A 20365-nucleotide genomic window follows, 5' to 3' on the forward strand; every position below is an offset into this window, starting at 1 on the left:
AGATGCCTATTACTTACTTAAACTAAGATGACAAACAGTATGCTGTATTTACTACACCTTCTGAGTATCTTAGCAAGGTTTGAATGCAGGCAATTAATTGCTGTTTATTTTCAGGGACAATCAGGTTTTTGAGAACTTTTTTGACTGCTGTGGAATACTGCTTCCATTTCCCAGAAGTCCAGAGAGTCGGTAGCTTGTAGCAAGATTGTTTAGGTTTGCAATTGCTCTGTGAACTCAGGGAAGCTGATTTACTTGAGCTGAGGGTCTGTTTTCAAATCTTGTATATACTTAAGTCCTTAATCTTAGTATTCTTGGTCTTAATATCCATAATCTTGATATCCCAATATCTGTAGATACTTGAGCTTTAGTCTTTTAGTTGAAGAAGACTTCTACTAAAACTGCTTGGAATTACAAATTTACAGTATGTTCATTTTATTTAAAGAGAAAATGACCTGTCAGCCAATCTTTATAAATGGTATGTCATTTTAAATTAGTTAAAAATTAAATTTTGTGTTTCTATGGAAAGCTAGTATAATGATGATATTCCAAACATCACAGTTCTCCATATAATTAACAAGAACTCTGTATGTGTGCATGTGTGTTCTGGCTGATAACACACTGCTGCTAGAGTTTAGTTCTTTCAGCTACAACTTTTTTTTGCCTTATGCTCTGAGTAAGTATATGATTCATCTGAGATAGTTTTACCCAATAGGTTAATTTTAATTAGAATGCCACCTTCAGTCTTTATGTATTTTATGTATCTGCCAAAAAAAATATTGAGTACATAGATTTTAAAATGAAATGTTAATATACATGCTGAAAATAAATATCTAACCAATTTAGTTTTCATTAACACTATCCTTTTCATTTCAAGCACTGCTACAAAGAAAGTATCTGTAAGGAAGTTATCATTTGCTGAAGAAAACAATGTATTAACACAATGTTGCACAAGAGAATTTCAATATATGTCTGTGTTACTACATATTTTAATCTTAAAATATTTTGTTAGCTTGGGGAAAAGTGAAAGATAAATTAAGCCGAACAAATGTCTCTGTAGATCTGTTTTTAATAACCATGCCACCAGCATCAGAGTGCAGTGAGCCTACAGTTTTATGTGTACTTGAAATGAGACAATATTGTCAGAAAAAGAAGTAGTCTTTTCTCCTTCCTCTGGATCCTTCTGCTTCCTCCCAGCTGCTCATTCCTCTCCTCAAGCATCCCACACATGCTGGCAAAAACATTCATGCAGCTGTGTAACGGAGTGTGCAAATCATGTGAGATAAAAATGTTTTTCTTTTTAAAGCTTTAATCTTGATCAGCCTCCTGCTCCAGTTCACCATGCAACCCTGGAAAGGCTTTTGCTGCCAGGAAGACAGGGGCAGTGTAGTGCTGGGAAGGACCGCAGGGAGGGCGATGCTTGCTGCTTATACGTGTCTTTGCTGTTGTTTTTCTCTGTGGAGAGGAAGGGGAACTTATGAGCCTATATGCCTACTCTCTTTTCATTACAAGCTCCTTACATATAGAACATATTTTCCGTGATTCAGGAGAAAATTGCCAAAAGGGCACCAAATCTTACAGACAGTGAAGTTTCAGGAAAAAGATAAAACTGCAGAAGTATTTTGTCCATCTTCACTCTGTCATGATATCTGCTTCCAAACATTCCTGACTTCCATTCTGTCATTTTTGTCCCCATCCAGCAGAGCATCTCAGCAGGAGGGCATGTCTTATGTTGCATATCACATCATGGGATAAACATCCCTAAGTCAGCACTCACCCAAGTCTGCTCTGGGGCTAAAAGCCCGATAGCTATGCTAGTGTCACGCTTCTGCAGGCTAAATACACTGGCTGAAGAAATCATATGTGATGAGGTCACTGGAGGAGGACTTGTGAAGCTTAAAGGACAGGGGACCATAACTGGGGGCTTTTGTTTAACTGTAGAGAGAAATGAAATTATGGAAAAGCAGAAAAACCCAAATGGACCAGGTGGATGAGTTGTAAGGGCTTGGTCACAGGGATGAGAAAGGAGCTTGTCTTCTGATCAGGGATGTGCTGCTCTGCCCAAAGTGTGTAAGACCTAGGATGACACAGGACAGGACCTCCCCTGAGCCCTATTCTTTGTTGCTGGAGGCAACCACGCTAGATAACACTTCTCAGAAGTGGTCAAATTCCCTTTTAATGAATTAGGTCCTTTGCCTCCACTTCTCTACTAGAAAGCTCTTCCAGAATTTCAGACGGCTGGTGATTAGAATTTTTATTTACAGCCTGTTTGTACTCATTTTGCATCTGCCTTAGTGCTCTTCCTCATCGTATTCCTCCCTGATGTTTACTCTGATCTATTTTTAGAGAGCCATTAGAGAGCCTCACAGCATTACCTTCAATAGATTAAAGTAATGAAGCTTTTATTGTCACCCTTTCATAAGACAGGCTCTCCACTCCCTCAAATATTCCTGTAGCACCCTTCTGCACCTCTTCCAGTCTGAATTTCTCTTTCTTGAGCCTAAGTGACTGGATCGGTACAGAGCGATCCAGAGGAGGTTTTGCCTTGGCCTTACACAATTACATTAATATTCACTTTCAGCTCCACCAGCTATACCTCATACATCTGAGGATCACATTTATTACCTTTTTCATTGTTGCATCACATTTGTGGCTCAGTTATTCTGTGATTATTTAAATACATCCATCTTTTTCTTCTTTGATGATCGTCAACTAACAAGCTCCCAAAGTGCAGTAGAAACATCTGTTTCTAATCTCTGTCCCAGAACTATCTGTCCCAAATAAAGTGACTTTGCACTTCATGCTATTGCATTTCATCCTATTTCTGTTGTTCCACTCAAGGCCATATAGGTCTCCTTTTATCTGACATAGCGTGTGATCCAGTGTGACCTTTCACAGCTACCTAGCTGAAAGCACAACAGGACTTAAAATAAAGAGCCTTCTAGGAGGTGCTTGTTCATGGTGCTGGAATAGATCTGATAGATTTGTGTGTGAATTGAGGAACAGCTTCCTAATGATTTTAAACAAGAAAGTTAAGAGACTATATATGAAATTCTTTATTACTTCTGTTTTTCTGTAGCTTCTTGATGAAATTTAATTGGAATGCATGCTGGTGAAAAAGGCTTTCTGAAGCTAGAGTGTGCCATCAGGGTGAGCACTGGTTTCCATCAAACTTTCCATAGCAAAGTTAGAGAATCTACTATGCTCTGAAGAGGAAGAAGTGCTTGAATTCATGTTTTCCCTACACAAACCCCATGCCTTTACCAACAGGTCAACGTGCTAACAAGTGTTCCTTTCACAGGAAAATGTCCAAAAGGGTATATTTTAATTTGAGTGCTGAAGCAAAATTAGAAAAACACCTCCCAAAACTGTAAAGTCAAGAGTTTCATAGAAATGAATTGTTGGTTACGTTCCCTGAGGCTAACAATGACTTCTCCTTTGCTGCCAGGAGACTGAAAAGTCTAATGCCACAGACAAAACTGAGGCTCACACGGAGGACAAGGCAGATGAAGAGGCTCAAGAAGAGGCTCAGTCTGCTCAGTCACCATCAGAAGATCAACAGGTAATTTTTCCTTTTTCCCGTTGTGATATGAGGGGTTTACTTGTGCTAAGCGCATGAAACATAAACCCACAGGCCCTCCTAGTGTGCCTCAGGGTGGGAAGACTGATTGCAGAGTGGTCCTGCTTGTCTTCCGGATGCATTTTCTTTGACATCATGGTGATATGAAACCTAGATAAAACTCCAGGGATCTTTGCTCTGAATCTTGAACAACAACAGTTGTCTTTATTTAACAGTTTCCTTTTGCCACTTGTTACCATAAGCTTTTTTTTTTAATGCTCATTTGGAACCAGACTCTAGTTATGGAGAATAATTTAGGACTAGACATCTGAGTCCTCTCTGTGTGGAAAAATTTGCTGCTATCAATGGCCAGCATCTGCAGTGCTCGTAAATCTAGTTGTTAATGTTTGTTGTCATGTACCAGCATTGACTGCTGTTGCAGCAAGCCAGATCTGACAGTGTTGTATCCAGGCCACGCAGAAACCCCTGGGCAATGCAGAAAGGAAGACCGTTGTTATCTTTCCTGCCTGCATCATGGTCTGATATTACAGTCACATGGGCAGATCTCAAACTGCAGTGCTAAAGGTTCTTGGAAGAAACCATCTGAGTTCCTTCAATTTCCTAGTATAATATCCTGCAGTTAGCTAACATCAGTAAAGTACTTGTGGTTGAAAGGTAGATGGATCCCGCAAAAAGGGGCCATTCTTTTGTGTGCTGGTGTCTTCCTCAGTGGGGTGTTTAAGTTACTGGCCAGGTTCTAGAGCGAGTAGAGACTAAGCAGAAATGGATCCTGCGTCTGGAGATAGGGATCCAGCTGCTTTATTTCTCCTGCTGCTCTGACAGTTCAGCATTTAAGGACGGGTTTATTTTGATGTTTCAGTGTCAGATGACTCTCTTGCCAAAGAGGCAGGCCTACTGCTGGATCAAGCACTTACACTTGTTGGGTTTCTTTGTGGTTTGGAGATCAGACGGTCCCAGTGGAATATCTGTCGCAAATGTATCATCTCTTTCACTAAAGACCAAAACAAATGTGTTTGGGGTTTTTTCCATCTAGCTGCAATGTTTTTCCAGATGAAGCACCTCTCTGTAAGCCTTTCCCCATTACCCTTTTTAACAATGACTGAACTACTCATTGTTAGGCTGGAAAAGCACCCTTTTACACAGCCTCATGCAAGTCTCAGGCACTGGGAAACTCAGGCCCATTTAAAATTTCAAAATGGCGATGAAGAGAGCCAGTTCTCAGTGGGAACTGAAATTTCTCCTTAAATTATATCCAAGCACTTTTCCTGTCTTTCTGAATTTCTGCTGGCATGTGAGTGCCATCAAATACCTTTTTCCTTGGCTCTTAAGAGAAGCCCAGCGTAAAACTGCAGTGCATCCCCTGGCTGGATTAGGTTACTTGTCATTCTGGCTGGCAGTCTACTCTAATGTTTTTCAAATGAGAACAGAATGCTGGAACACGTCTGCAAATGTGTCAAGCAGCTGTGTATGAGAGGTTTTGTAATGACATAGTGCAACACCACTCCTATACAACAAACACCTTGCTCCATTTCTCACAGAATGGATTGGAGCTGTAAGTGGAAAACATATTCTTTAGTTTTACAGGGAGGGGAGTGGCAGAGGAGAAAGCACCAGGCAAGATAGTATGTTTGAACAGATCTTTCTGTGGTTACGGGGGCATAAAATATGGTTAGTCTCACAAACCCTCCCCTTTCACCCGCACAGTCTTGGCAGTGTCAAAATGTTCTTACATGGTCTTACATAAGAAGGAGGAAAAGTCTTCCTGAAATTGTCCAACTCTGATACCCACCTTCATCATGCCAGGTGTATATTAGCTCCTAGGGGAAGAAAAAAAGCCCTGTTTCTGTTCCTGTCTCGCTCGTTTTTAGAGAGGGTACTCACCACTGCAGGCAGCCAGGTGTCAGTGGCTCCTGCTGGGGATGCACAAACCCCATTTTTCACCCTGTTCTACCACCAACTTCCCATGTCACCTAGGACAAATCACTTCAGTGATGTGGCATCTGTCCGTCTTGCCACAGTTCATCCTAATTATCACTTCTGTTGGGATGGCCTGAATCATTCTGTAGAAATTCTGGTTTTCTCATTCACTACAGACAGCACACAGAGGATGAGTTTAGATGAGAAGAATAACTTTGAGGCAGCTACAGTGAGGTGAATTCCGCCTTTTGTCTCTGTATCTCATTTTACCCTTATAAAAGAAAGCTAGAATAACATTTCCTTACCTGGCCAGGGTTTTATGAAGTTAGATACATTTAAAGACTGTCAGATTGCCATTGGAGTATCTTCACTGGATGCTAGGTCTTAAAGGATACATGTAGTATCAACACAGTATTTTCAGGATGTCCCTCTCTTACTCTCATTCTGCAGCCCAGCACATCTTGTTTGACTGCTTGACCACACTGAATAGATGTTTTATGTGGGCTCTCCCCACCCATGTCTTGTTTTCTTCTGGCTTATTAAGAGCTGGTCTCTATATACTGAGTTCTGAAAGGGTGACCTTTTTATCAGCAGCCCACTGTGTTTTGCAGCCAAACAGTTGCATCTTTTGAACAGTAGTCAGGTCCCTTTTGGAGTGTCAACTTACGCTTTTGACGAACCCTCAAATCAAAATGCCGTAATTTAAACATCACAGTTTTATGTTCTGCTTCTGAATTAATATACCGGTGGGAATCTAGTATTGGCATTTTGGCCTTATTTAGCACTCTTTCAAACTAGCTTAAAAATGACTTTCTGATGAGGGGTGTAACCCAGCTGGCTTTTCTCCAGTGACTTTGCAGGAGAAATGCCAAAGCTATGGAGAAATTCTGGAAGAGTCTTGGCGAGGTAAAGATATCTCGGTCTTTGCCAATGAGCATAAGAGAGATAACAAAATAAACTGTGACTGTCTTAGTTGTGGAGCTGCATGGAGGGTCCCAGATTTCAGAAGGCTCCTCCAACGCCTCAGTAGCACGAATGGCAGCCGATGATCAATGTGGGTACATGTGGAGGCTGCAACCCTCCCCTACTGCTTCTGCTGCCCTTGCTGGGAGATGCAGGAGTTCAGAAGCTCCAGCTTTTTGTGTCACGCTGGTATGACCCCGAGGAAACCAGCGAGAGACTGCAACCCTCTGAAAAACAAATCTCTTAATTCAGCAGCTGCCTCCTGAAAGCGGCAGGGATAAGTGCACAGTGCAACAGGTTGTTCTTCACACACCTCACATGAGGCTGCCTAGGCTTCAGCAGCTCCAGCCTCTCATTCACACAAGCATCCAGGAAAGCCCAGAGCAGATGTCGAAATAGAAAGTCCCTTACACAGATCCAGTAGTAAGTAACAGGAACAGCTTTCAGCCTGGGTCACCAAGGGACAGCTGCACTAGGATTTCTTTAGATTATGAATTTTTTTTTCACCTTAAACCTGTTGCATACTTTCCTTCCCTAATCACTTCATCAAGCTTATCCTTGACTTCTTCCTAATCTTTTTTCATTCCTAATCCCCATCCTCTGATGGAGAAGGTTGAGGAACCGTTTTGTTTGGATATAGTGTCCCTTTTTCTTGCTTTGTCTGTCCCTTTGTTTTTGAGTTTTTTGATGAAAAGACTGTGACCTCCTATGCATGTGGCACAACAAGGGCTCTGCTGGTCACTAGATGTGACGGTAATAATTTTTCTTTATTTGTACTATCTGATTTTAACTTTAGATTTTAGCTTGGGGGCTAGAATATTTTTTAAGTGGTGTCCCAGTTAAATCAGTTTGCAGTACAGATTAGGCTCACTTCAGGGCAGAATTATTTTAGAAACATGTTCAAAAATCATATCATAATGCAAGTCTGTATCCTGTCTCAGCAGTTCCCCAGGCCATATATAAACCCTGGCACTGCACTCACTTCCTTATCTCAACTCATTCTATGCAAACTTATATCAACCGCTCATGCCTTCTGCATCATACTATGCCATTTGCCCTTTCTCTTTGGGATTTTGTGTTAGATTATACCTTCTCTCCAATAACCACCTTGGTATCTAACATTAAATTCTATTCACTGTACATTTATATTTTTTCTCTTTTATCTCTCTTCTCTTCATCACTTTTGCTCAATCTACAGTCTAAAACCAGCTTGTATGATTTCTTATTCCCCACTACTGTTGAGCCAAGGCATCTGTTAGCCTACAACAGTTAACAGAATCACAAGCCAGATTCTAAGTGAAGATATATAACATAGATAAGATTCTGTATAATTCTGATTTAACTTTCATTTGGTAGACCAGCTAATTACCCACCACCCCCACCTGAAAAAGCAAACCAAACCCCAGCTCTAATGCTTTGCTTGTCAATGAAGCAGATTTGATTTGAAGTAACTGAGAAAAAGGGAGCTGTATTTAATGATTTTATAGCCCTTTTTCAAAGTAAAAGCTTAGCTTAAATGTGCTTTGCACATTAATCTGGAGGATATTATCTCAAAATAAATCTACTGAATTCCACATAGTTTTCCTAAATTCAGTGTTTAATTTCTGCTGTGTTTTGCCTGTATGACCTCTGATGTTCTTTCTTTGATCTATCTTTTAAACATTTTCTTTTGTATCTCTTATGTAGGAAAGCAAGGAAGAACATGCAGCAACAGGGGTATAGTATATTTGGATATTTTGCTTTCATCTTTGTTTGTGTGCATTTAATTCCTTTTCAGTCTCATCACTTCACTCAAAAGATAGTAAATTCTTATTCATGAAACTAAATATACTAGTATTCTATCCTGCTAGAGAAAATGATTGGTCATATCATAGTCTTATTGTTTGGGAACAAAGATAGGCCTTTAATGATTAAAAACTGTAAATGGAAGAGAAACTGTCTTTCACAGATTCTTTAATAAAATTTGCCAAGGACTCCCAAGACAGCTATATCTTTGACAATAGCTAACTGACACCATGCTGATTATATTTTCAGTGTTGTGAGTGTGAAAGAGTCATTCTGACAATTTAGGCAGTTCTGCCTAGAAAGGAAATATTTTCCTTGCCAGAATTTTTAAGACCCAGGTGCAAATCCTTATACACTTTTCTGCTTTGCCCAGCATTGCAAGTTTATGCTTTGGATATTTCTTCAGTGTTCCCAGTAAAACTAATTATTACTTTAGGCTATTTTCCACTACAAACCTGCAATTAATAAGAGGACACATTCACATTTTCCCACTTCCAAACTGCAATACATGCATATATACGTGTGTATACATACACATGCCTGCTGTCAGAGTTAAGCATTGTGGACCTGGCAGCTGAAATGGAGCTCCTGGGCCCCTGGGCAAAGCATGGGGACTCCTGGTGAGGCTGGCGAGGGCCGTTAAGGCTGGTTAGTGCACCCTGGCACCACTAACTAATGCTTCAAGCAAGAAAAATACCCATTTTTTCTGTAAAAGGCAATTGACTTGAATTTAGAACTGAAGTTGTTAATATCTGAAAGGTGTTACTTGTCTGTGGGCTTGCCTGGCCCTGTTTCAAAGAGTGCTAATGAAAGGCACCTTTCCTGGGGGAAGATGCTGAAAGAGGCCATATTCCTTTAGCACGAGAACTTCTAATCCAGCTGACCTGTGCGGACATTCGTGTTACGTTTCTGCTTTGGCAGGGATGATCCCTTAGTGCAATGGTTTTCCCTGAAAAACAATGATTCAAACCAGGAATCTGATTACAACAGGTCCATTCCCAAGCACAGGTTTAAGCAGGTTTTTACTTCAGTGACTCAGATGTGACTCTCTTACAGACAGTATGTGTCTGAGAGGAAAACCTAAGGTCTGTGCTGCTCATATACTACCTGCAGTCCTGACTGAAAACTAATTATGTATTCTTTGATTGGTAGATTACACCAGGAAGAAATTCCCATAATTTTTGTAGTCTAGGTAATACATGAAGGTATGATATTTTGAGATAAAGCTTGTTTACACACACAGGTGGAGTGCCTTTGAACAAGAGCTTACTGGAAGAGAAGGAGCTGAGAAGCCTACAATGATATTTCCAGTTGTTTTCAGAGCAGGACTACACTTTAAAGCTTCATTTACTAGCTCTTAAAAGACAATAAACACAGATTGTTGTCTGTGTTACATAAATGCTAGCTTTCAGATAACTGTTCATTTGGTTAACTGAAGGAAAGGGCTATTGCCTTTAAATTGTGCCATTTCTCCTTTATAAAAGAGAGAAACAAGAACTTTTGAAACAGAAGCAAGGCTGTATTATCTGACTCCAAATGATTTTTAGATTATTCAGGAGTCTAGTTCCTGTGCCATGAATCTTGACTTGTTTACTGCTCCAAGAAAGCACATAATTAAAAATACAAAACTTTTTGTCATATTTACATATATTTCATATTCCCATTTTGACCTATTTACAGCTTAACCATGCACCATGTTGTAACCTCTCTAAGAAGAGGGTTCTTACATTCCAGGACTTGCCTATTGACTCCACAAAACTAGAGCACTGGCATGTTAAGATTAAAAGCTCTATACATTACTCCTCTTTTCTATTTTTTAAGCTCTAAAGATATTGCATTTACTAGAAACATAACAGTTGCAAAAGCAGAGCTCTGCATTTCAAGACAGTTTATTTTTCCTTCATTTCCTACATGATAACTACAACTATTTTCTATAAAAAAGGAAGAAGAAGAAAAGCAGGAAGAGGGAGAAGAAAAGGAAGAGGTGGAGGAGCAAGAAGAGTCTTAGTACACTTCCTATGACACATTCTTTCTTGAACAGGTTTTCAGGTAACTATTAAGATATCCAGCACAGTTTCCAAATGTTCTTAAAGTAACATAAACTTGAACATTTTGTACATATTGTTGTTATATGCAATGACAAGAATGGAAAGAGTGTACCAAAACCAAAAAAGGTATTATGCGTTTGACATATAACAGTTGGTCAGAACTATTGCCCTGAATGAGTCTGTTAGTTTTCCCCATTTCTGTGGCACCAATGAAGCTGACTTTCCTACACAGCTGTCTCCGTGGTCCCTAATATCCACCAAATACTGCAGGCCTATCGCTCTTACAACCTTCATCTCCCTGCCAGGCTTCTGACATCTACTTTGGGCTTATTCCTTAGCATCTTCCCACGGTATCCCCTAAGTCTCTGCTGTGACCCCTAAGTATGAGCAATGCAAAGTGCAGCATGCTAGGTGTGTACTGCGTGAGTGGTCAGTATATATGCACGAAGTTCCCGACTGATGGGCAAAAGTACACTTAACTGTTAGATTCATTGCAGCTTCTCTTTCATCTGGGATAAGAATTTGTCTCTCTCCTTTCTTACTCAGCTACTGATTTCACTGAAACTTTTAAGAGCTTCATGTCTCAAATGAAGCCCTCTCTCAAATTTAATTGAAATGTAAAAAAAAAAACAAACAGGGAAGGGAGAGAAGGGAGAGGAGCCTGACCAGAAATATGACACACTATAAAATTACTCTGATTGCCTTAGAAACTAGGCCAAATGTGACTTTAAAACCTCAAAACAGGAAGTACCTGGGAGGCAGAATTTGTGCCTGTATAGATGTATGAGCATCCAGCTTGCTTAAGTTTTGTCAGCATGTGGTTCCAAATGTAATTTTCAGGTTTTCTTTTTCCTCCTACTGTCTCTTCTCTTCTGCACAGAAATAAAGATCAAACAATCACTTACTAGGGAAAAACTGTTAACCTACAAGAAAGTTGGAATTTCCAGCAGATTTTTCCTTGGGTGGTGGGACTCTCTCTTGATTGCACACATAGAGTGTGATAAGCTCTTTCTAGAACTAGTGGGATTCCCAGCTAACTCTGCCTCTGAGGTAGCTGCCATAGGTTTTACCAACCGTACACTGATGTGGAGACCCAGTGCCTCAACAGGACAGAAAATCCATAATTTCTTTCATGCTACCTCTCCCAGTCTGGGTTCCTCTGTTGCATGGGAATTCATGCCAATGTTGTCCAGTGTTCAGACATGTAAAATCACAGAAGGAGTGCTAAGTTCTAATCTAATTTTCCTTATTTTTGTTCAGGAAGCACAAGCTGGAGCCGCCCCACCAAAGAAAATAAAATCATTCTCAAGCAAAACATCACTACCTTTCACACCTGTAGACATATGAACATATAAATACATAACAGAACAAAGACACCACTCTATCCTACCTTTGGCCTTTATATATATATTTGGTATTCCAATTGCTTGTTAAAATGGATCTTCTTATATCTGACTGATGATATTTCAGTTGATTGTTATATGTTGGAATAGTATTGTCCATGTCACATTTTAGATTATAAACTCCTCAGGGCAGGAACCATGTCTTTCTCCATGTTTATCTACTGCCAAACACAGTGCTGCCACTCAGCAGATAACTGCACTCACACAAGTGATGTATTCAGAGAAAAATTCAGCACTGAAAACCGCAAAGAGGCTTCCTGTATACAAGCTATGTGAGTCACTTCTCCCTCAGCTGGCTTTTGCAAATGATTGAGACTTCCATTGTACAGCAGTTTAAATAAATGCGTTTTCTGTCATATCTGTTCTTTGTCTGCAAAAGCATTAATTTAACCCTAGCAAGCTGTGCTAAGATCTGTAAAGTTAAGTTTTCTCCATCATTACAGTTGTAGGCTATACAAAGTCCTTCACCTTGCCTTACGCTCCTGCTGATGTTTCTGGTGTTGTGTATAAGACCCCAACCATGAGGATACACAATCTGCATTGAAGGAAAGAGATGTCCCAGTCCCTTCTACTGAAGCCTTGTCAGTCTTCATGGATACATCCATATTCACTGGGCCAGGGAAGCAGAGAAAATTAACCCATGTTCACGCTATAACTGTTGGTTAGAATTTCACTGAGGAAGATGGAGCTTGGATTTCAGTCCCTCGTCCAATTACTTTTAATGAGATTTATAAAAACTGCTTATAGAGGAAGGGAGGGGATGAGAAATGCTTATTGACAAAGTAGCCCATGGCTTCATAGCAAAACAATCTCCAAAGGAACCACAAGTTTATGTTTAACTCTGATCAAGAAGAGGCTGGCTTTGCAAGCTGAGATCTCCTATACCGTGAGTGCTTGAACAATAACTGAACAAATAAAGTGGAAGAAAAATTTGTGGAGGTTTTCTGAATGTCCTGAGTGGGTATATTTTGTTTGTTCAGGATACATGTAAAGTTGCAGTTGTTGGGAGGGGATGGATGGGGAAGCAGTGCTCTCTGTGCTGTTCTTACACTTGTAGGTGATGCTGAGCTCAGAGCTGGCAGGCCCAGCTGAGGGAAGGACCTTGGAGTCCTCACTTACAGCTCACCAAAATCGTCAGCTCAACATGCAGCAGCAGCCAAGACCCAGGAAAATGCTGGGCACCATCAGGAGGACGGCATGACTTTGCTGCCATATAAAAGCCTTGCTGAGTTGACATCTTGAGCACTTCGAGCAGTCTGGTCTCTGTGTCTCAGGGAAGACGTAGTGGCATAAGAAGAGGTACAGAGAAAACAACAATTAGAGAGGATGAAACAGCTGCCATGAGGAGACTGAAAAGACTTAAATTTGGAGAGGAAGCCAAAGCATTTGCAAAAATCATAAAGGCAATGAATAAGATGGATGCAGAACTGTTAGGCAAAAAATCCTGCAATACTATAATGAAAATTAGTATACACAGTTAGTATCCACAATGAAATTAGTAGGTCAGCTTAAAAGAGATAAAAGAGAGTACTTTTTATACGGTGGGTCGGGAACTTCTGGAATTTGTTGTCACAGGATGTTATGGAGACTGACAATGTCAACAGGCCCAAGAAGGTATTGGGTAATGTCAGGAACAGGAGGCTCGTAAGGGGATACTACAGCCTGGGATGTGTCCACCAATATCCCTCATCCAGTGAATCGTGGATGCTGGGACTGGGCGCAGAAGAAATTGATTACAGTGAACTTGGTCTCCCTAAATAGCATTGTCCATTTCCACTTCCAGAGACTCAGGACCGGGTTAGGCGAGCCACTGATCTGACCATTTCATGTGTTCCTGCAGGTGATTACCCTTCCTGGGGAAAATACTCCCCATTTTCCAGCAGCCAAATTGGGGTGCCAGTCATAGCTGCACTAGTTCTGAGCAAAAGGCTGGTCTTTTGGGAGTATGGTAGACAAAATGAAAACAGAACTGTTAATCACTTTGAAAATGGAGTAAATCCAACACAGTGAGCGTGTGTTGTGCAACAGCCGGCGTGTTCGTGGTAGCCTTCATGTATCCCTGGACTTTCTGAGCTTCGTAAAGCTGATGAACCACGGATGCCACTTTTCCTTCCACCGATGGACAGAAGAAAGAGCCTGAGCATACTTGATACATCAGGCTTTGGGCTTGAAACATAAACGCCACACCTTGCGTATTCGGGTATTACTTGTTAAGGCAGAAATATGGCAACCATCTTCTCGAGAGGGTATAATCTGGAAAGCCTGTCAGGGAATGTGAGGAATGCTAAGCCTCCCGTACAGGAGTGACGCACTCCCCTGGTCTTCAGCTGGTGACTGAGGTTATGCTCAGTGTGTAGTGAAAAAGCAGACGGGATAGCGGATGGTTGTACTTACAACACAGCTCTTTGGGGCGTTCCTTGGGATAATGCTCTTTAGCATGTGCTGATCATCTTTTCTGCCAGACAAAAAGGAGGTTGTGAGTATGCAAAGGATAAACTGAAAGCTAACTGCTGCTCGGTGATTTTAGCCATAACCCTAATTCTGCTTGCGTAAGCTTAATACTCTGCAGTAATATAATGCGACTAGGAAAAGAATTAAGTCTTTTCTAACTAACTACAGCACAGTGGCACAAATATGTGAACTATTGACTTAAATGCATTTGAAAACATACTGTCTGCATTTTTATATTGTTTATATTTTACTGGGAGAAAGCAACTGCAGTCGGTTAACAGGGCGCACCTGGTACCCAGCGTTTCACATGCTTCAGGAAACTGTGGATGCAAAATCGTCCCGGTGCACCACAGTTAAACACAAAACAGCATGCTGCTTTTTGTGACACTTTGGTATGTAAAGTATTTTCCTTGGATGATTGATGTTATAAACTTCTAGTATACTGAAACAAGCTAAAATCAGAAAGGCTTCAAGCTCTGCTTCTACACGTCCATATATGTCTTAGGATGGTGGCTGTTTGCACTTTAAAACGATTGATTATAAAGTTTAACAGACTGCTGAAGCGTAGAAGAAGCAACTCACACATATCATCACAAAGCAACTGAGTAGACAGGGCTAGTCAATGGCTTGTTTTCTAGGAAAATAAATATTAGGAGCTTCATTCTGTTGCTAGTAATAAAGGGTTTTGAATAACAGGTCCAGAAGGCAACCTGTGCCATGTTGTCTCTTGCACGAGAGCACTTCTGAGCCAACAAATTGTGTAACAGGTTTTCTCCTAAGAAAACTCTAAGGGAAATTCACTGGAGAGCAATTAAACTGTTTGGTAATTTTGCCAATAGAGCACTAGCCCCCAGTCAGTGTTTCTGGTCACCTTTCCAGCCACCTCATCTGTTCACCTGCCTTCCAAATAATACTTCCTAATAGTCTTCTGTTTACTGTGAGAATATCATCAGTGTTAAAGGAGATAAGACTATTTATCTGCATCTTTTGACAACTTCAGAAGGCTGGAAATATGCTTGACAAACAGTCTGGGAAGCTGAAAATTCAAGATAGTAATTTCTTCAGAAGGCAGATCAGAAGTTTGTGGTTTGATGTTAAATATCTTGAAGAATGCTTGCTGTTCCTCCAGTTGCAAAGCTGTTGCCATGCATACAGCAAACAGAGGAGACGGCGATTCTCAGCTGAGACTCTCATTCTTAATGAGTTACTGTCTCTATTTTGCTCATGGGGAGGTAAAGTGCAGAGGTAGGATGACATACTTAATACCACAGATCAAGGGCACTAGAGTCCAAAATAGATGTGGACTACCTGCTGTGCGTTCCCTTGCTTCAGAACATACCAACCATGGTTTTGCATGTGGTGATGACTTTCTGCTACTAAATATTTTGAATCATTTAGGTTGGAAAAGACCCTTAAGATCATTGAGTCCAACTGTAAACCTAACACTGCCAACTCCACCACTAAACCATGTCCCTAAGCACCTCATCTACACATCTGTTAAATACCTCCAGGGATAAAAGTAGGAGGGAACCGTGGAGTCCTTATCTCAGAAGGATGAAGGATGAATCTCTGAGAACACCTGGAAATGCTTTACAGTGACCACAGTTTCTTTGAGGAACAGTACCTTTCTCTTTCAGGATGTTTGATTTGTGAGGAATAAAGTTGTCACCAAGTTTAAAGAAGTTGAGTTTTGATACCAGCCTGTCCAAAACCATTTTTGACCGCAGACTATTCAGTTAACTTCCTTGCACCTTACTTTCCCTATGAAAGTGAGAAAATATTTGTAGAAAATTTATGGGAATAAAATCAAAGTATCAATGCACTGATTGAAAGATGAAAGTATAACTGCATCTTCTTTCTTCAATAAGGTTTTGCTTCTGAGTTGTCCATTCCACATTAAAAATGTTTATTTCTACTTTTTTTCCCATCATATTGATATCTGACAGCTATCAAAACCACCTTCTCCTTTACATTATATCTTCACTGCTTTCTTACCTAACTCTACTATTAAGCAGCCTACAGAAAAAATGGTCACCTTTCCCTCTTCATTGCTCACTGGCCTAGATCAGAATTGCACTTGCAAAACAGGTCTTTGAGGATTCCTCTTAAAAAACATCAACTATGTCAGTGTCTCCATTCTCTCAGAGTTTAACAAGGATGTATCTACACACAGCTATGTCACAAGCTGTCCGCCAAAATATGTTTACAGTCATTTGACAGAAGTCAGATTCATGTGGCTTACACATTTACTAAGCAATATATTTTGAAGCTGAACAGAGCTTATCTGGGTTTCCTATTTCACTGGAAAAGTTTAGAACATATTTCTGAAATTACAGAAGCTACTTCTTTATGTAACTAGAAAAGGATGTCACACAGAGTGCCTTCCTGTTAGCGAGCTGTGACTTTGCTGATAGGTGTGGAAAAAAGGTCTTAGCATCTCTACTTTTTCAGCGTAATCCTTCAGGAAAATGTAACCCCAGAAAAGGAAGCCTAGAGGCACAAAACAATGCAAGGACTTAGAAGAACTTTTTTTTTTCTTAACTGCTTAGCACCCGAGTGGGGCTCAGCAGGTCAAAGACCGAAGAGAAATCTTGCTTGGGACAGAACCTTGCAGAAGCCCCACAGCTGCGTGCTGCTGTGGGTGCCTTCCCCTCTCCCGAGTCACTAGCTCAGCACCCAGCTGATGCAAGTCCCCACGCACCCCCCAGAACTGCTGTCCCCACCTTGGGGACACCAGAAGGGGACCCCTGGGGAGGGTCAACCTCCTGGGTCCTGTCAGATGTCTGGGAGGTACCCACAGCTGGAGGGGAGCCCGGGGAAGCCTTCCTCCCATCGCGGACACTATGCACTGGCAGCTGGTGAAGCATACTGCTTTCAACATTAGAATAAAAACTATCCTGTCGCTCCTGCAAACAGCTCTGGTCAGCAACGCTCAGTAGTTTAAGCTGACTTGATGGTGGCCCAAGCTGGGCACTTGAGACCTGTTCTCTTTTTTGGGCCGGGAGGACTTTATCTCTCCTGCTGCAATCACGTGCTGCCTGTCCTGCAAAAGCAGCCTTGGAGGGGTTGTTGCGACAGAGGAGTCCCAGTGAGCACGGGAGATGACTTCAGAGGTAGATACTGGGATACAGCGGAGCCGGGAGTGCACAAAGGTAGGGGTGAGGGTAGCTGTCAAAGCCAGAGCACCCGGCCTCCAGCTGACTGCCCACGCGGAGCGATGGCCATGGAGCTGGTAGCAAAGCACGGTGGTTTCTGCTCTGCTGACTTTAAGGATGGGATGCTGGACGGATGCCATTTTTCTCTCAGTTCCAATTTCCAGCTTTCTGGGGAAATTTTTTATTTCTTTTTGACCTTCAAGCTTTACAATGTTTGAGCAGTAAGGCTAGAAGAGAGTTTATATAGTTTTTCTTAATAGTGGCTTACCGTGCCAGAGGAGCATTTGTGTGTGAGTGCGTGACAAAAATCTGTCCCCCAGCACCCACCAGCTCCCGGTGGGGCAGCGCAGAGGCTGCAGGTGAGCGCAGAGCCAGAGCAGCACGCTGAGCAATGGTGACGCCTGCTATCGCTGCCCTTAGCCTTCACAATCACATTACCCTGATAAAGTTAGCAGTCCCAGGGCTTGCCAGGCAGCACAAAGCACACGAGCTGCCTTCTTTCTTGCTCCCCAGCCTGGATTTCCCCTCCCCTCACCATGGGGATTTTTCTTCCTTTTTCTTAAATTTTTACTTTTAACAAAAATGAATCGCCTCCACAATAAGCTCCAAAGAAACAAGTAAAGCAGATGCATCCTCTTCCAGCATCCCTCTGGGCAGGGAGACAATAACCCCTGCAGCGGCAGCCCCGGCTCATGTGCTGGGCGCAGCAAGTCGCAGGCAGCAGGGCTCTGCGTGGGGCTGTGGGGTGGCAGCTGGAAAGGGCTGGGGTTCCGGTGGTCCTTCTCCTGGGCTCCCAAAAAAGGGGTGCTGTTCCAGCCCTTACAGCTAACTTAGCAGCAGCGTCTCGGGTGTGAAAGCTTGGCACTAACTCAGTGATGCTTCTTACCTGGTCTGGGGTGGAGGGAAGGAAAAGCAAGAAAAGTGAGAAAGAAAATGGGGGCAAAAATCCCCTTTGGGCTAAGAAGCATCTTCTGGTCATTGCACGTGAGTGATTCCCAGCAGCCAACAATGGAGCACGGTGTGGTAGAGGAGTTTTGGCTTTCTATGTGCTCCAGTACTTTTTCATAAGGGTTATAGCATTGCTGGATTTAATGATGTGGTGTGCTGCATTAATATTGGCTACATCCAATTTAAATGGGTCTGGGACTGGCATCCATATGCTCCTAATCAGATTTTGATGCAAGCTAGAGGCAGTAGAAGAAAATGATATTCAGCTTCTGGCCAGCCTCGGGCTGGTTTCAGGGCAGCTGCCGGTGTGGCCCATCGCAGGCAAACGCAGGAGCCGGAGGAAGCAGCTCTGGCAGGACCTTGGGGGACTGGGTGGCCAAAATCTGGATGGGGAGTCACCCAGCCACGACGACCGTGGCGGGGTGGGTGATGTAGTGCCCGGCTGTTGCTGGAGGTGGCGAGGACGCCTCGGCCTGACGCCCAGCCCTGGGAGAGGAGAAGGCGGTGTGGAAGGAGGGGCAGGGCAGCCACCCACGGAGCTGGCAGGGACGTGCCTAGGGTAGCGATGGCCTCCAAGGATGGGTCCTGGGGATCATGTTTAACCGGTGGCCCCAGCACAAGATGCATGTGCTGATGAAGTTGGCACTGGCGAGGAGTTGGGGAGCCTTGCTGGTGTGGAGAACAGGACAGTGGCCCAGAAAGAAGTGAAAGGCCCCAAAGGACAGAAGTGAGACAAAAGTTGGTGGTATGGAGTACCAGCATCATGAGCTTTGTGGGCAAATAAGAATTTCTGCTACAAGCTGGAAGCCCATCCTCCTGGGATTGGCACAGGAGGAGAAAGGCTTGTGTGCATGGGTTCATCTCCAAGCCACGAGGAACTGTAATGTGATGCAGCGGTGGCAAAGAGAAATGCGATGAGTAGATGTGCTAAGGAGCTATTTTCAGAAGTGAAGGGAATACTGAGTAACATTGCAAAGCGCTGCAGTGGCACCTCCTCCGGGGCAGGTACCGTGTCATGTTTGAACCCCTGGTCAAAAAGGATGAATTCACACTGAGAGATTGAGGAAAAGCTGTTCCAGGTATCAGGGGCTTGCATGGTCTAATTTACGAGAGGAGGTGACAGGACCTTGGTTGGTGTAGTCCACCAAAATTTCCAAATTTCCAGGTTTGGAATTCCAAAAAATGGTGGATATTGATAGTTGTCTTGTGCTTGGGAATAGAGGAAACATAGAGCTGGAGAAGGAACTTACTCTAGAGGAAGGGGAAGTAATTGCTCTTCAGCAGATGCACATTGCATATCGTACATGACGTCATGAGGAACTGCATGAAAAATAAAGCAAGGAAAGAGTATGGCTGATCGTACGACAGTGTATACTGAACATACAGGACAGGCTGCCCGGCATGCTGAGAAACAGGATCGCAGCAGGAATATTTCCAGGATCTGGAAACGTCTCTCACCTGAAGAGAGGAAGCAGCTGGTGAGGCAGGGAATGACAGGTCCCCTCCACACTGCTGCGCGGCTTTTCCCTGCGGTGACACCGCCGAGGCTTTGCAGGACTTTGCAAGGAAGCTGGGAACTTCCCTTGAGAAACTGGCTGCTCTTAGCAACCAGGGTTTCACTGGTGAAAATCTGCTACCTAGGGATATCTGTAGTACATTAGAGGTAGCCGAAGAGAGTGAATTCAACCAGTGCTATATGTCCTTAGCAAAGTGTTCTGCAGTCCTGCTCTTAGCAGTACATTTTTAACCTGTAGTGCTCTTTGCCTGACTGTTACTATTCCTAATGTCAGCATCAACATCTTCTCTCAAGTGACTCATGCTAAAAACAGAGGTATTTTGGTGCATGGTGTCTTAAGGGTGCATGTTGAAGTCTTGTCCGCTACTATTCAAACATCACGAGGGCCTGGCAGACACTTGATCCCCATCGGTGTCAGCACGTGGGACTCAGAAATGTGTGCTGAGATAATCCCCTGGGAGGTGACGAAGCCTCTTTGGGTTACAAACAGGCCCACCCGATAGTAACTCGCGGGGTGCAGCCGAGTCCCAAAAGCTGGCAGCAGGGCTTATTGACATGCTGCAGATGAAGGTCAGGGACTTCTAAAGGGTGGCCTGTAGGGC

At 42.7% G+C, this 20365-nt stretch overlaps 3 protein-coding genes across 4 annotated transcripts in view; 2 read left to right on the top strand and 1 right to left on the bottom strand.

The window, feature by feature from the left end:
* The window catches only part of LCA5L (lebercilin LCA5 like), a 49272-nt gene extending 37386 nt beyond the window's left edge, over positions 1-11886 (bottom strand). Inside the window, exons 1-2 of the mRNA XM_072846745.1 lie at positions 11681-11886; positions 11042-11162 (exon numbers count right to left, since the gene is read on the bottom strand). Coding sequence (XP_072702846.1) covers positions 11042-11162; positions 11681-11793 — 234 coding nt within the window. The 5' untranslated portion in view covers positions 11794-11886. The remainder of the gene's footprint in view (positions 1-11041; positions 11163-11680) is intronic.
* The window catches only part of SH3BGR (SH3 domain binding glutamate rich protein), a 28672-nt gene extending 16639 nt beyond the window's left edge, over positions 1-12033 (top strand). Inside the window, exons 4-7 of the mRNA XM_072846771.1 lie at positions 3446-3559; positions 8144-8173; positions 10185-10291; positions 11551-12033. Coding sequence (XP_072702872.1) covers positions 3446-3559; positions 8144-8173; positions 10185-10250 — 210 coding nt within the window. The 3' untranslated portion in view covers positions 10251-10291; positions 11551-12033. The remainder of the gene's footprint in view (positions 1-3445; positions 3560-8143; positions 8174-10184; positions 10292-11550) is intronic.
* Positions 12034-14029: 1996 nt separating this feature from the next.
* The window catches only part of B3GALT5 (beta-1,3-galactosyltransferase 5), a 33786-nt gene continuing 27450 nt past the window's right edge, over positions 14030-20365 (top strand). Inside the window, exon 1 of one of the 2 annotated variants that reach the window (XM_072846867.1) lies at positions 14030-14169. The gene's annotated coding sequence lies outside the window, so the exon portion shown is untranslated. The remainder of the gene's footprint in view (positions 14170-20365) is intronic. The other variant, XM_072846848.1, reaches the window with a different exon arrangement.

The sequence above is a fragment of the Ciconia boyciana genome, chromosome 1 (genome assembly GCF_034638445.1).
Source record: "Ciconia boyciana chromosome 1, ASM3463844v1, whole genome shotgun sequence".
In the NCBI taxonomy this organism is placed as follows: domain Eukaryota; kingdom Metazoa; phylum Chordata; class Aves; order Ciconiiformes; family Ciconiidae; genus Ciconia; species Ciconia boyciana.